The 17,067-nt window shown below is 39.4% G+C and overlaps 1 protein-coding gene across 1 annotated transcript in view; it reads left to right on the top strand.

Annotated features, from left to right (window-relative positions):
- The first annotated feature begins 1,789 nt into the window (after positions 1 to 1,789).
- Positions 1,790 to 17,067, top strand: part of col5a1 (procollagen, type V, alpha 1) — a 72,604-nt gene continuing 57,326 nt past the window's right edge. Inside the window, exon 1 of the mRNA XM_053339659.1 lies at positions 1,790 to 2,145. Coding sequence (XP_053195634.1) covers positions 2,046 to 2,145 — 100 coding nt within the window. The 5' untranslated portion in view covers positions 1,790 to 2,045. The remainder of the gene's footprint in view (positions 2,146 to 17,067) is intronic.

Raw genomic sequence — 17,067 nt, 5'->3', positions numbered from 1 at the left:
CGTTGATACTCTTTTAAATTGAGCCACTCCATATAAAAAGGTGGACCAACTTGCCAGAGGCTGATCATCACTACTCAATATATCATTTCTGATATTACTGATGCACTCCAGTTTTCCATTGGATGTTACTCTGGCTTACTGTGTTATCTGGCAGAGTCAGTTCAGCAACAACTTAGTGTTTTGTTATAACATTTAGACTGCAATAAAATTGTCAGATTACATGGACTTCTAAAGTGCAAAATTGTAATAGACGTTTAACAAGGAATTCTGAAACTTGTCGGAAATCTCTTACGGATATGTTTTTTTACCAAAACCCTATAAAGACTACAGTGATACACCTGCTGTTTTATAATAATGTTATTTCAGTTATAGTCTAATGTTTGCAGCTTTTTTTTAAACTGCTGTGACAGTTTTGTAATTTAGCTGGTTTGTATTTTATTTTACTTTAAAACATTAGTGAGCATATATGTCTATTTGTACAGCTTTATGTTATATGTACAGCACACACAGTTTTTTCTGCTTATAATTCTAACTTCTGTTAAGGTTCAGAAAAAGGTGAATGAATGAATAAGCTCACAGTTACTATTAGGATTTTTATATTTCATTTATTCAGATCTATTTCATGTTGTATGCCATGTTATACAATGTAGTTTTTTTTATGTATTTTACCTGCACTTTAATAGGAAACATTTGATTATGTGACGACTACAATAAAGGTGTCAGTACTTTAGACTGTAAAACGGAGAAGCTTATAACTTTTATTTGTCCTGTTTGGCCCCTGTTGACCCAAAATGCCACCCCCGTTCATAGACCAAGAAACCGACTGGGACTCTTATGCTAGAAAATACCTGGCCCCAGGTGTTGTGTTGTGTGCATTGAATTTATGATCATTTGATTAAAAATAACCATGTCAGCACAATATCAACTCATATAAAAAGGGGTTAAAACCTGATTTTTAAACACGGGGCTACAGGACTAGATAATACACTTTTAATGCTGGCCTTAATTTTGAGTTTTCAAATTTTGCATACAGCTGCCAATCCTTCCTTCTTCTGTCTTTTATCTTGTTATTTATGTGTATGTGGCGTGAGCTGTCAAATGAATTGCCCTTCAAGAGATTAATAAAGTTGTCTTGAATCTTGAATTAATAGGCTATTGTGCCATTTTTAATGCAAATTTGCAGTTAATCAAGTAACCAAACAACAACAACAACAACAACAAAAAGCATTACAGTAGGCTACATGCTGTGAACCTGGGGCTTTGGGGAACTTCTATGGGTGTAGGGGCCCCAGGGCAATTGCCCACTTTACCCAGCCTTGTGAGGAACATGTGTGAAACTTTTTTTTAGTTCAGATCATCAAAACAACACAATACTTACTAGTACATGTAAGTATGGACTGCTTGTAAATGGCGCCTATAATTACATTTTATGATTCCTAGACCAACTTTGAGGATCACTTTCTTAACGTTATTTCTCAGGAGCAGTTTGCTTTTCCCGCTTTGACCCTCTCCTGTGGAAATAGCGGACTCTGTGCAAAAGAATCCACAGCTCAAGAAATTGTAGGCGTGAAACTTTCCCCTCAACTTTTCCTCCCTCCCCCGGCCAATAACAGGGCTGGCTCTAATATATGGACTCCTCTGATTTGCCTGAGTCTCCTGTCCGCAGAGTGAGTGACAGCCTGGGGGGAAGACTTTTTTGTGCATTGCCCCGTTGGACTTGAAGGGGGCTCTACGTGACGACAGGAAAGAGGGGGCAACACTTGTGATCGCAGGCGCAGCGGTGCAGGACAGTTCAGAAGAGCAGAGAGGAGAGGAGCAGTGCGGGAGAGACGGTGCCCCATCCGTCAACTAGCTGGAGGAACCCACACTAACAAACCCTTATGGCTGCTTGAGAAATAACGATACACCCCCCCTCCCCCTTTTTTCTCTTTCTCTGGGACTTTTGGCTTATAGTATTGTCCTGACCAGAAGTTGTTGCAAGTCTAATTAGTTTCTCCAAGTTGAAAAGTGAATCCACTTGCTGTGGACGTCTCTGACTGGCGGTCATGGATACCCATATAAGATGGAAAGTTAAACGGAGGATAAGGGACGCCCAAATCACTTTAGCAGTGATTCTGCTTTTTGTCACATCGCAAGCAAGTTCAGGTAAGATGCAGCTGTGAGATTTGTTGGATACAGTTTGGAGAAGCGCTGCGCTCAAAAAGTTTTTCTCTTTGGTTACTGTGGAGCACCGTGCTGTCCGCCCCTCCTCCTAAACTCATCTTTATTGGTGCCTTGATGTTTTCAACTTTGTCTGCCCGAAAGTATGGGACTTTGTCAAAGTTTTAAAAGAGTGCAAGTTTTTGGAGAGAAAGCCTTTACTTTAGAGAAAGACTGAAATGATGGAAAACTTTTCTCAGTTTGGATGTAGTGGACTTGGTTTGCAGCGCAGTTGTGCAAAGGCTGCCCCTGCACACACATCCAGTAGTTTGTAGTTATAGAGAAAATCATCTTAAAAGTTTACTGTGGCAAAGTTTATAATAGATAGTCATAGTATAAACAGTATGTCCCTAAAGCACACATTAAATTTATATTTTCCATATCTTTTTAAAAAGATGTGTAGACTTAATAATTTATAGTAACAGTGACTTTGTTGTGGTGCAGTTTGACAAAGTATAGAAGTTTTCCTATATGCTTTTTTTTCTTTACTTCTATGATGAGAAGGATGAGCATACTTTTCATAAGAGGGAGGGGTTGCAGCTCGTCTGAAGTGGCAGGGTGGAGCCGCCTTAAGGACTCCACATCAGGACACACAGTTTCTAAAGCACTGGGCCTATGCCTATGCTAAACCACATATTTCACTAATTGAGTTCAACAAACTCTCCTCATGCTTCTCAGTTAACAGTTATATAACCCAGAGACACAGAAATATGAGCGCAAAAGTTTGGTTGTATCTTAAATATCAGATATAACCCAGTTCTTTATATAGGCTTGATTGAAGAAGTGCCTTTTTTAAAAACCATCATTACTCTTGTGAGGAACTGTTGTGTCCCATGGGTATTCAGAGGTCACACAGTGCTGTGGCAGCAGGCCTGGGATCAGGCCTACATGTATTATTAGCACCTTGAGACTGCCTGCATGGTTGGTGGTCTGCTGTCTGCTGTGAGTCTGTGTGACACGGGCCTTTGAGTCGAACAGGTGGATTCTTCTATCTGCTTAGTGAGATAGTGTCTGGAATTGTGCTGATGGTGTGAATATTGTGCGTTGTGGCTGCCCGACAGAAAGCCAAATGCTCAATTAAAAGCTCAGGCTACTGCAGAGAATGAGAAATTATTATGATGAAAAACAGATGCTTGCAACTGAAGTGGTTTTACAGGCTCATATAGGCTATACTGTTAAACATATAAAGGAATTACTGCAGCCTGTTTATTTTGATGTTGCCAATAAATGTCTAGTTGTTAACTGAGCACAACTTAGGTCACACTATAATGGTTGGATCTAGTCTTAGGTTATTTTTGAAGGAGGAGGTGGACTTGAGATTTGGTGGGACATTATACAGCATCCACTTTGATGCTGCAGGCTGGATTTAATCAACTCATAAAACCAGAGCACAGAGAGCAACCACAGTCTTGTATGTGATCCTCAAGGGTACTGTTACACTTCCTGAAACTTGACACTTGACACATGCTGAATGGGAGAGACTTGATGACTGAGTCCCAGCAACATGCCAACTACATGCAAGTTTTTTGCATGTAAAGTAATTATGTTGTTCTTTAGTTTAATTTAATTTTTCTCATTTAAATTCAGTTAAGCATGAAGTTTAATGTAATATATCAGATTAAATTCATACTTATATCCACACTAATGCCAAGTTATGGCAGGAAAAAATCTTACATTTCTTCAACATATCAGACAATTAACCAGTTTGTCAGCAGTGAAAAATGCATCTTGATCCAAACCAGCTGACCCTTTAGCCTCAGGGAGGACCTTGATATTCATTCGTCTGAGGGCTTGCAGAGGCCTGCAATGACACACTATCACAGGTTATCTGGAACAAGTCAACTCTATACACACTGTGCTTGGATAAAATTGCAGATAATTAAAGAAGTATTTAGAGCCTATAGGGGCAAACTCATCAGATGTTCATAGTCTATTCTGTCCTGATTTAATTTTGTATTTGATATAATAAAAAGTGATTATAGCCTGAAGAAAGTAGATGTCCTTAAATTGTATGATTTCTACATTCCAATGTGGTGTAATAACACACAAAAAAAGACTGTGGACATTGTATGTTTAAATACATTCAATCTTTGTGTTAAGTTATAGTTAAATTTTTTGTGAACTAAGATTTAGTAAGACATAAGACATTTATGTATATCCGTAGTCCAGTAATTGTTTCCATTATAGATAAGTAAATAATGTTTAAGTAAAACATTATTTAGCCTAACATCATTAAAGCTAAAATCTAGGTTTGTTGATATTCTTCACCACTGGGGGCAGCAGAACAAGCTAAAGATACAACACTGACTTCGCCTACTAGTATCACTAAATGTTGCTGTTGCCTTTTTGCACATTCAGCAGGCAAACATAGAATTCAGTAGGATTTGTTTGTCAATATTCACTCTCCTTTTAGCTCTGTTTTTGGTCTCCACCAACACCTAATGCTAGCATAGTCTCAGAAGCAATAATGGTTGCTAAGTTTGCCTGCTATTTGGTGCTTACAGTACAGAAAACAATAAAGTAACATTAGTGGCCCATAAAACCAACTTAATGAGCAGACAGATGCTAAAATGCTCAGTAGAGCTGATGCGAACTGCAGAGTCACTATTATAGAGCCTTTTTATTACACATAGACATTTGTTAACATAAAAAATATGTATTAGAACAGCGTCAAGGTTTTGCTGGCACAATTAATGTCAAAAAGATAAGTCTGCAGTCAAATGTAGCTTAGCTTGTTAACTTGTTAGCTTAAAATGTTAGCATTAAATTATACCATGACATAGCATCTTAGCTATCCTCACAGCTAATAATAAAGAGAGACAATATTGAGATATGTCTCTAGGATAGCAGCATGTTCTCCATTTTTTTTTGCAGATTGTCTCAAGTTAACAGCAAACTGAGGTCAGAAAGGATCAGCACACTGAATGCACTGTAAGTCAAGCTTCATTAGAGAGAGTGAGTCACAGTCCACTGTTCTTCAAGGAGGTCATCTTGTCTTGGCATTAATGAGGAAACCTTTCTTTCAACTGATGTGAAAAGTGGTAATAACAGAAGGCCTGTAAGACAAAGAGGTCAAGAATGAGAGTATGGGGTCAGAGTTCAAAAGTGAAGGTTGGGACTCTCGGATATATAGGCCTGGATATAGGTTTCATTGCCTGAAGAAAGGAATTCTTGCTCTAGGAACAAAAAAGCTCCATGTTTCACTTAATTCTCCTCTGACTTTTGGAGGTCAAAGAAAAAGATAAAGCAGCATAGGCTTATTTTAGGTCAGTGTTTTATGTCTTGGATTTTGCACTGGATCTTTGTACTCTTAAACAATCAACCTGACAATTTGAGCCTGAGATCCACAATTAGAATTGAAACTGACACTGGAAATGTCTTTCTAGTTTCCGGATATTCATGGCCTCCTTTTAGATTTGTGACTAAATAAGACCAATTTAAATGTGACCCAATGTCCTGGCTTCCTTGTCAGGAAACCTCAGTCGGTTTTGTAGTTTTAAAATCAGCATTCTTGCTGTAGACTAAATCTGGCTTCTTCTCCGAAAGGTTTCCTTTGTGTTTCTGCTGAGTTGTTCTTTCTCTGATGTTTCCTCAATCAATGGAGTCTTTTCACAAGTCTTACAAAATGTATTTTGACTCTTTTTACCATCGTTTGTTATCATTAATTAACTGAAAGTTTTTTGGACACTTCACGGCCGTAACAAACATTCAAGCAGGACCAGAACCTACTTGTGCAGAGTACTTAAGTCATCAAAAATACTGAAATAACATTCCTTGAATACCTTGTGCAAATGAAAACACGAATCTGTTTGGGCCAAAGCCACTATTTGTAATAGATGTATATGTCAAGGAATCAGGGAATATTGTCATGATTCAAGAATTATGCTATATATTAAGCTGATATTTGTTTCATCCTGTACTTTTTAAAGGGATAAACAGAAGAAGGCCTCGCTGTTTCGCTAAGCGCCCTCACATCTGGATTCGATAAGTTCCATTGTGCTGTCTGCTAAGCCCTCCAAAAAGCCAGAAAAAATGTCTTCCAGATGTTTTCTTCCCATTCTTGGTGGAACAGGAGACCGTGAAAAAAATGCTGTTGTATTTTTCAAAAGAAAATACACCATTCTATGCTGGTTCTAGAGAAAATTCCTAATCGAATAACATCTGCAGCCTTCTAGCTTAGCTGAGTTTGTAAAAATAATAGTGTGCCTTTGCCGTTTCAGCCAGATTTGCACGTATACATTTAGGGTCATTAAAAGGTTCTTTTTGTCTAGGCAAGCCAATTTTTATGACAGGGTTAAAGGTCGGATACAGCTGGTCCGCAGGTGTTTTTCATTTACAGTCTCTTTATATTACGACAGCTCATCTTCAAAAGGAATTTATACGCATTAGTCAATTTTACCTTTTTGTCACCATGTGTGAAGTTCTTAATGAGGTCAATTAGAAAAGCTCATAGAAATGATTGAATCTAAATCGAATGGAACAACTTGCATGACCTCATGTGTGCTTTACTTGTGAATTTTACAGAACTAAGGTTTCCATTTTGTTAATGTCATTCCTATATATGTGATTGATTGATTGATAAGACAAAAGACACAACAGTTATAACCTTATTGCTCATTTATGACAAGGGGTTTTATTGAGATCTGTTAAAGACCGCATGTGTCAGGAGAGACTGACATCACTTGCTCCCCTCTTTCAGTCAGACATAACACTTTTTCCATGTGATTTCTGTGGGTTGTTTCTAACTCACCTTTATGTAGCAATCCTGAGGTCATGTCCAACCTAATCAGATAAGTAGCGGTGAGAAAAAATGGGGTCTTGTTTGTGCCTATCGCCATGACGCTGAGGAAGGAATCTGAGTTAGCTGGATGGTGGAGAGAAGCAGTGACCCTGCAACTGCATGTGCCACTTCAGCCTGTAAATGCAGGCTTTGTGGAAATGACTCCGTAAATCAGCTCTAATGCGTGATAACAACATGGGAGATAAAACAAAATATGCAGGACAAGTTTTTGACCCCATGTCAGAGTTAAGGAGAGCCTTTGTGTAGCACAAACAGTGCATTATTTGCCATATCCTGGACAGTATATCGTCTATTCCTTTCCAGACTAATTAAGGGGCAAATAATTGTTTTGGGCTGCTCAATGGTGCTCTGTGCTCATGACACAGTGTGTTTGATTTGAAGCCAGTTTCAGATGGTTTTCTCTAAAGGTGTTGCTTGCTCAAAGCTAGTATCTGGTTTAAAAAAAGATGGAGACTTTTTCAGTTCCAAATTACATGCAAAAGGGACAACATGTTCTCTGCTCCAGACAAAAGACAGACAAAAAGGAAACAAAATGGAGTCAGTATTGTATGAAATGTCACAACGAACACATCGGTGAAGTAAAAGTTGGATGTGGTACCTTATGATGCAACTCCCACTCCTGTATTTGATTTTAACAGTATGCTTTGTTGCAGCCTGTAGTGCATGGGGGAGTGAAAAGTTAAATCTGGTCCAGGCTCACAAACCAAGTATTCACTTCAGCTGGGAAACAGTGCTTTTCTCTGTAATGGGGTATTATAATCATTGAGCATGGAAAGCAATGTATGACTCATCCTTTCCAACCCCTTTCCCCCTTCCTCAGCCCTAGCTTAGCCACAGCCTGGGCAGAAGAAATACTGAGTGTAAGCAATTTTTTTTTTCCTACTAGGAGAAATACAATGGCTTCTGGTCACTCCAGAAACTTCACTGGAGTCAGACGTAGTCTATTTTTACTTTATTAGGTGATGAAATTAGTGAGAGCTGGAATGGAAAAGGCGGCATTAAAACAAGACAAGTTTTTGCTTATTCGGCAGTATTTTGCCATTAAGCCTTAGACGTAATTTATTTGGGTTTTGTTGCAACAAGGCACCAAACTAGAGTTAAACCACAAACACTATTGGATGTTTTGTATGTCTTAAAGCAAGTTGAAGAACATGTGTTAGACAAATGTAGAATCTCCCTTGCGCTAGCAGAATCACGTATATGAGAAATCCTTTCATTTGATGCTTCATTGTTGAGGACTCAAGTAAAGTAGCCTGTTGTCAGTCAGGCATTTACTCACACGGTAACTTCTGTTCACCCAAAGGACTGATACTACTCAAGCACAACACTGTTTAAACTGTCAATATGGAGATGGATTGACTTGGCCGTTGTTGTAACACGTGCAGATTATTTGGCACGAGATGGCAAGTTTCCTTAGCCCTGGCTGTAATTACAATGTGTCTTATAACTATCACAGGGAAAAAAAAGATTGATAGCTTTAAATTTTCCTGTTGTGTTTCCATTTATCTTGTATCGTCACTTTTTCCATACCCCTTTGTAGCTGTTTCTTTATATCCTTTGTGCTTCTAAAAATGATGCTGCTTTTCGATGTATCACTTACATTTACTTCCTGTTTTGTCTCAAGTTGCTTGTATTCAGTGATGCCCTCTTCCACTGAAAACACTATCAGTGTAGAAGTGTTAGTGGATTTTAATTAGGATTTTAATCACATTGTAAATCAGACTCTGAATGTAGTTCATTTACCCTTGTTGTGAGTTACTGTACTCTATATTAGTCATGATATATTGACTATGTGGACTGGGTGAAGTATTTATGGGTCATTGAGTTCACTGATGGTTAGGGCTGGGCAATATGGGGCTTGTGACAATATTGTAGGGATGACGCTTATTGATACATAATCATCAGTAATGTGGATATAATGACTAAGTGGGTAAAAGCAAATGATAGGTCAGCTAGAACAGTCTGGTAAGTTCAGAAAATATTGTCACTTTACTGTAATACAGCCTTTAAAACTAGGAAAAAGCAACAGTTAGGTCTTGTCATTATATTATGATATCCAAAATCTAGACTATATATCATGATAATGATATAATATCGATATATCATGCCCATACCTAGTAATGTGATGGCCTCAAGAAACAAAAAAATGCCTTTTTGGTTGATTCCCATCATTAGCTAAGAGGCACAGAATCCTAGTTGAGTGATGTAAAATGTGCCTCTTAGATGTGATATTCCTTACTTGGGCAGCAGTGCTGGATTGTCTTTAATAAAGAGGAAAGCTCAATTATTGTGCAGGATTTTATATTTAATAGATTCAATTTTATCCTTTTGTGTCAGTGTGTTGGTGCTGGAATAATGGAAGGCTGAGAGGGAATGGCTCTGTAATGTCAGTGCTGCAGGGCCCCTTTTTTATCATTAATTTCTCAACAGTCAGCCATCAAAACCGTATCTGCTGTTGGAGAGACAGAATGAGGAAAAGGCGGCAATGCAGGAAAAGAATGAAATAGGCCGAGGGAAATAAAGCTGCTAATGGAGGTTAGAATATAAAACTGATTGAAGTTGATGCCATCGAAGAGAGAGGGAGCCAGAAGAAGACTAAGAAGTGATAAAAAAGACAGACATAACAGCAATCACACGTGTGCCTCAAAAGTACCTTTCCTGCACTTTCTCGCTGTAAAATGAGCGTTCAGAGGTGCACCGTGGAATCTTGACTCAGTTTTTCCATCTTAGTCTGTGGTGGACGGCAGACAGTGATTTATCCTCACTGCTGTGGAGCTGCAGCATGGAGACAGTGAAGTAAACCATCTGGTATTCCCCCTGTTAAAGCAATAACAGAGAGTCCGGCTAAAACACTGAGCCCAGAGTACACAAGAGAAGCTCTGGTCAGAAAAACTCTCTGTTCTCTGGATCATCTTTCAGGTCTGTGTCTGCTTGTGTTTCTCTGTGTGTGTGTGTGCAAGCCAGTGCGTCTGCCGATTTCTGGATGAATTTGTCTCTCTGTGTTTTTGTCTGAGTGCTTGTCATTTCTTGTGTTCTAAAATTATCTTTCCTGTCATTTTGCGATTAGAGGCTGGAGTTCATGTTTGAGTATCTCATGATGAACATCAGAATGCAACGATCATGAGCAGGGAAATGAGGGCATTAGGTGTATAAACAAAAAAGATCGCCCTCCTCTCATTTCCTCCTCGCTCTCTTCCTCCCTGCTGCTGCTTTCACGTGCAGCTCACAGCCTGGGTCACTGGGTCATTGTCCTGAGAAGTTTGGATTAGAGCTGAATGATAAGGTGAAACTGTACTGATACAGGCATTTGAGGTCATTTACAGACTAGGCATGTTCCAATTGGTGATGGGAGTGTATATTGATGATTAAAGGGATGTTCAACAATTGTTTTTTCCTGCACTGATATAGCAATTTTAAGTAACTTACTATCAGAAGTAAAATGTGTTATACAAATAGCCTAGCCTAGCTCCAACACTCTCTTCAGGTGCTTTAAAACAAACACCCAGTCATCATCTAGTCACATGATTCAACTTTTCTCACCTTTATCCTTAGTCTTTATTTAAACAAAGCAGTTCATGACATGATGATTGCTACAGCTAATGCTAACAGCTAAGCAGCTTTTGCGGAACACTGTATTTGCTAACTGTAGCTAACATTAGCCATAAGCTACTGGAGCAAAACAGTAAACCCCAGAATGTATTGAATAAAACAAGTGTGAATTTTATTGCTTATGAATTCAACATTTCATTATTAAGAAGCAGAATATGTTCAATAAATCTTAATCTCACTTTAAACTGTCATTTTAAACTTTTTTTTGTTTAATATATGATATCAATTATGATAAGCGTAGATGTTTGATAGGATTTTACTGTGTGTATTTACTGAAATATAACATAAACATCAGCCACTATACTGTCACATGTTCACATTTGTACACCTCTCTTGTGTACACATTGTGCATGTGTGTGTCCAGTATGTGTATGCATGCATGTTGGTGTCCATTGAACCTTGATGTAGGTGTAGAGGAACACTGAGTGAATGCCAAGAAACCTCTCTGCCAGAGGTTTCGTGAGTTTAATTAAGCGGAGGTGCGGAAGGTGTGTGTGATTGCCTGCTGACGGACATCCCATTCAGGTTTTGTGCTCTGGCATCAGTTTACTCATGTGTTGAATGTCTACAGTAGTGTGTGTTCTCTCTCAGGATGTCCCTGCAGTGAATGTAATGCGTTCAATCTAGCAAGTGTAATGCCTGCGGTATGATTCCCATGTTTGGTCACATGAAACCCCCCTCAGCAACAACTCAAGGTCACTGTTGATAGAAGTGTGTGTTCCTTTTTTTCCATATTTTTCGACCTCATTTCTTGATACCTTTATAGGAGTTGTGTACTCATATTTTAGGCTCTAAAGCAACCATTTGTAACTTTTATTTAACAGCAGCCACTGAGGCAAAATGTGGACAATCAATCAATTAAGAATCATATTGATGTCAATGATTACACAGATAATTATACAGCAATAAGTATGTAAACTTGGCCAACATATCTACCTAATAAGGCTGTAGCAGAAAAACTCCCAAGTGTATCAAATTGAGCAAGCGAGTGTTATAATTTTTAATGGTTATGGGAAGGATTGTATCATTTCTTTTACAGGTTACATAGTCTCGCTTTAAGTAATTAAAATCAGGGCCTTAATTGTAACCTGCTGTATTCACAGTGAGGCTTCAGCTTCCTTCACAACAGTTGGCTTTGGTTAACAGTTTTATAACAGAATAAGGGGAAATTATTAAGAAAAAAAACCTCCCTGTCTGTGATGCACTCTAGGAGGGGGAAGTCTCTCATTGGGCATTCTTGTTTTCAGCTGTGCCGGTTTCCAAGAGAGGCAGGGTCCTCTTTATGGCTGCTAATTACTCCTTGTCCTCAGCGCCAGGTCAAGCATGTGCCTGGAGAGTCAGGCCTCACTTCAGGGCGGCTGGAGTAAGAGGAGGATAGGGGGCAGTGAAAAGAAGGAAGAATGTTAATCCCCCCCCACACACACATGAAAAGGTCCTAATTCATTGGTCCGGCACCCCTCCTCCTGTCAAATGAAATGGTGCCGTCTGGAGAGCCACTAAGTGTTGTTACAGATAGTGTGTGTCTCTATACTGTATGTGAGCATTTGTGGAAATCGAGGATAGATGGATAGGTTAGGGGAATGGGATCCACCACAGTCTTGGCACAGTGCCGAAAACAGGATTATGAATCTGGCACTCAAGCTACTGTTCAGAGAAAGAGAAGGGGGGGAAAAAAGTCAGAAAGAAAGTGTTGCGAGGTAGTGAAACCACATCTTCTCTCCAAATTGTAGTACATTTTACCAAACTTTTTTTTTTTAAACTGACATGTAAATTGTATACTTTTATGAATTCATTATCCTTCACTATACTGCAACCTCATTCATCCCATGTCTGACAAACAAACCCATAAAAGGCCAAAAACAATGTTAATTACCCTTCTTTTAGCACATCACACCAAACATACAACACTTTTCTTACTTCACACATGGCTTGGGAAAATCTAACTGTGTGCAAGAATTATTGGATACTTTATACCTTAGTATTCACCAAAAGTTTATATTTCAGGAAAAAAAAGGGTTTGAAAAGGTTGAACATGGGGACTTTTGTTGCATACAGTTTCAGGCATTTGGCTCTGATTACTTCTTGGCAGTTTGGTGTTTTCATCTGAGGTCAGAGGAAATAATTATGTGTGAATTCTTTGATTTTTTGACCACAGTTACATTATAATTTTCGGTGAAATTCAAACCTTTTATGTCCTTGGTTGCACTGTGTCTGTGTTTAAATGAATCGCAGAAGCTCTGTCTGATGTGAGCTTTGTTTGATGGAGGAAATACACGGATAACACAGAGAGGCAAAGGAAGCACAACATTAAAAAAGCTTCCAGAGAGCGCTAGAGCTTAAAGGATGTACTGTATTTCTAGCTGCTGCTTTTTGTGTCATGCTCAGTTGCTTGAAAGCAGCAGAAGAGGGCCAGCAGACTGGCGGTGGGCAAATGTACACAAGACTGTGTCATATAAACAGTTTCAGTGTATTTACGGGGGGAACCTGCCTCTTGGATGTGAGGGGCTGTGGTCACAGGGGGAAGTATTTTTAGCATCAAGTGCCAGAGGTGTTGGTCTCTCGAGGGCACTGCCATGCTAAGTGGGTAAACATCTCAGCTTAACAAGGTGGGACTGACCCATACCTGTGGCTTAGGATGTGGTTGAGTAAGCTTCCGCTATAAGGTCAACTGCCGGTGACAGAAATGCATGAATGAAGTTGTCTCTGAAAATGAGAAGAGTTATAATATTTGCATTTGTAAAACTAAGAAAGTGGCTCAGTTGTTGATTTTATAATGTTGTACTTTGCATCAGGTGAAAGGTTACTTTCCTGGAAAATACATATGCTGTCTCTCAGGGTTTTTTTTCAATGGGTCTATTGTTTACAGAGATGTATTATGCTATCCTTCATCACCTTCCCTTTCCTTTCTTGAAAGCTGCTAATTGGTCCTCTCCACCTGGCTCACCTCTAGGTGACCCTGCAGCTCCATCAGAAGATCTTTAACCTCAGATAAAAAAAACCCCTAATATAACAGATTTTGCATGAATAAAAAGGAAATTGGAAAGTGGAAATGAGAAAGTGGAACAGTCTGATAATATAATAGACTGATTGATGTAAGGATGGAAGGAAAGATTGGTGTGGAATGAGGGGCATCCTGATGACAAGTATTTCCTTCCCCAAAAAGCTGCTGATCTTCATGGGATTAGCTTGTGTCAGTGTGGATTAGCAAAAGCAACACTCCTCAGCAGGGGTCATGACACAGTTAGCATCGACTGGATGCTCCGTACGGACGCCGCCCCCCCATCCCCCACCACCACCACCTTTTTCTTCCCCTGTGCTGCTGAGCTGGCTGTTATTATGATGTTGTTATTGTTTTTATGACAGCAATATTGTTATGATGCACTGTGAGCGTGGGCCGGCTTGTAACCCAGAGGAACTTATTTGAATCATTTATCAATGTTAGTATGTTGTTGTCATCTGTGAACTAATAAAATGGCTGTGGCTTGTTGGAATTATCTGATAAATGGAGATCGTTCCACCAGAAGCCACTGCTGGTGTTTATCTGTGTGTGTTTAGACAGTCTGGTGAGAGGAGAGACTGCACAAATGAGTTTAGAAGCACGAACAGCATAACAAGCACTTCTCCAAACAAGGTGACATTGACAGTAAATTGAGTATAACAGGAAATGTTTTTTCAGTTAGATTATAGGTGACATATGAAGTCAGTGTTTGTACCTGTCACCACCAAACGGTCCAGCAGCAGTAACACATATACAAGGATGTGTCCGTATAAGGAAAAGAGGAGACTGTCTGGTAGGAAGAGGCTGCATAAAGATGAATCAGGGTGAGATGGAAAATGGAGGCCATGCCTGGTTGGTTATTAAACAGTCTGGGAATCACAGACTAACGCCACATGAACGTTATCGACCGTTACTGTTAGATTTTAATACGCAAGTTTGGGGTTAAACCGACCACATGTACATTACATCATTTAGAAAGTGGTTTGTTGAACCGAATGACACTGAAGTTATTTCCATGCCTTCTATGGGCTCCTGCGTAAACCGTCAGGGTGATCTATTGATCCATCTCTCATGGGATAATGTGCTGCTGGATGTTGGCAGGTTAAAGGGAATTAGTGTGGTGCCAAAGTTGGCTGTTGCGGCTTTTTACCAGGAACATTTGCGGCTGTCTGAGAAAAGGGCAAAAAAAGTGTTAGTTTTGCCTTTGGTCAACATTGTTCCTTGTTAAAAATGACATTAGATGAAAATGCTTTCTTTGCCAGTATATGTGTCACTGTCTCATTAATGCTGTTATATTAATAGCCGATTCTTTATTTAAGAATACTTTTCATTGTGGAACTTTTCATTCTGTAGGAAGTGTCTCATAGATGTTAAATTGATAGAAGTTCTTGCCTTCAGTAATGTAATGAAAAGAAAAGATTTTTCTCAGTTTTTTCTGAAGGATTCTTTGCATCATTTACTATAGAGTAAGATAATGATGAAAATACTATTGTAAAACAGATCAATGGTACAGTATCTCAGCCAGCATTAACCAACAAGACCAAATTATGAACAGTAATAACCCTCCCAAAAAAGTTTGTCTCAAAACCTGACCTGAATGTTTCGTAAAGACATGCCAAGGGCTAACATGTAGATGCTGTAATGAAGCAGCTGTAAAATCATCATGCTTATCACTTCTATACCCTGCACAAGTCTCCAAATCTTCATTTTCTTGTTGGATTGTTAGTTAAAAAAATCATTTGAACACATCATCCTCTCTTCCCCCTAAATCTGAGCATCTTTTGACAGCACGCTGAAATATACTAACCTTTCACTCAGTGTGTCAGAAGTTCATCACATACAGTACAGGCCCCTGAAGTTGCCAAGCAAAGAGACTCCTAATGCAGAGAGATGTGCATTCATTCTTTCACATCATCTGATCAGCTTAGCTCAGTTATAGCCTGATGAGGATGTAGAGCATAGATTCTGATTAATGACAGACCCATCATGGCATTTGAAACAGAACTGCATTTCACATCAGTCTTGACAGTCTGACATATTACTACTCTGTTGCAGAGCTTTCAGAGACAATCTCATTAAACGAGACTCTGTCATCATGTTGAATGATAGACACTTTCTGGCCGGTGGGTGAGTTTCTCTCTGTCTCTTCATTATAAGCTGATGACAGACAAAGCTGTCTTTTTGTTTAGACCCTTCACCTGCTAAGAGGCACCGTCGTGCTGCGGTATGCATTTCCAGGAATATGAATGCACTTATGTTATCATTTTGACATGCTTTAAGTCAGGACTAGGTGTGGTTTAATGGGTGTGGTGCCTGGTTAATGTATTTCTCTCTGCTATTACACATGCTTATGCCTCTGTCTAATATGTTCCCTAAAGCAGTGTTTGCTTCTGCGAGGTTCCACACTCACATATGTGGAAGAAGTACAATTACAGAGTCGGGGATGGGATAATAGACTTCCTCCTAGACAGGAAGAGTGGGCTGGCTCAAGAGATAGATAGAAGGAGTGAGATGAGATAGGAAATCACCCCATACCAAATTCATCAGACATGTATTTTGTCAGAGTGGTCTACTCAGACTTGTTTCAGACTGCTGTGTATAAACATACATAAACTGTTATAAAAGTGTTTATGTCTTATTTCATTTGTTGAGTCATCACAAGTTATTCCATGTCTCACAAGTGGACTGCAAATGGATGTTTCTGTGATTTTGTTTGCTGTCAGGCAGATGTTTGCCTAATTATTGGTCTCACATACTTGCTGTAAGCATACTGTAGTTTTGTCTCTCTCTTGTTAATACTGAGATGATGAAGCCAACATCCAAACAGAGTTCAGCTGATGAGGAGAGAGGTTTTTTTTTCTCAGTCTCTATACAGCTGGAGAGGAACACGTGCAGCTAAAATGCTCTTAAATGGAGACCTCTGTTAGGAGAAGGTCGACTTTTTTTCTTAATTGAACTGCGCTGCATGTGAGTCATATGTAATGACATCCAGCTGGAGGTTGTTGCAGGGCAATGCAGAATGTACAAACACCCTTTCGCTCGACCCATTCGCCTCTCCAAATTTCCCAGCAGCTCATTCACGCTCAGATGGATGGGGCTATTGAACTTTTTTTTTTTCTTTGTGAACGGTGTGTGGTCTTTGTAGCCTGATACCAGGACTGCTGTACCTGTGTGTGTGTGTGTGTGTGTGTGTGTGTGTGTGTGTGTGTGTGTGTGTACTTGTCCAGAGGGTTGCCTATGACTCTCTCACTTTCACGTGACAACACAAAAATGCGTCCAACAGAAAAAAAAGTGTGCTTGTGCTTTTGTCTTGTCTTGTTTTATTTCTTAAACTCCTGTGCCATAAAATCTGTCTGTTGTTAAGTTTACTCCCATCCTCATTTTAGTGTTTGCCAATCTGTCAGCCCCCCGTCCTTATGTGACTGTCCCTATAGACATGACCTGGTGTCCTTTTCTGTCC

The sequence above is a fragment of the Scomber japonicus genome, chromosome 19 (genome assembly GCF_027409825.1).
Source record: "Scomber japonicus isolate fScoJap1 chromosome 19, fScoJap1.pri, whole genome shotgun sequence".
Classification (NCBI taxonomy): domain Eukaryota; kingdom Metazoa; phylum Chordata; class Actinopteri; order Scombriformes; family Scombridae; genus Scomber; species Scomber japonicus.
This window is presented reverse-complemented; position numbering and strand designations above follow the sequence as displayed.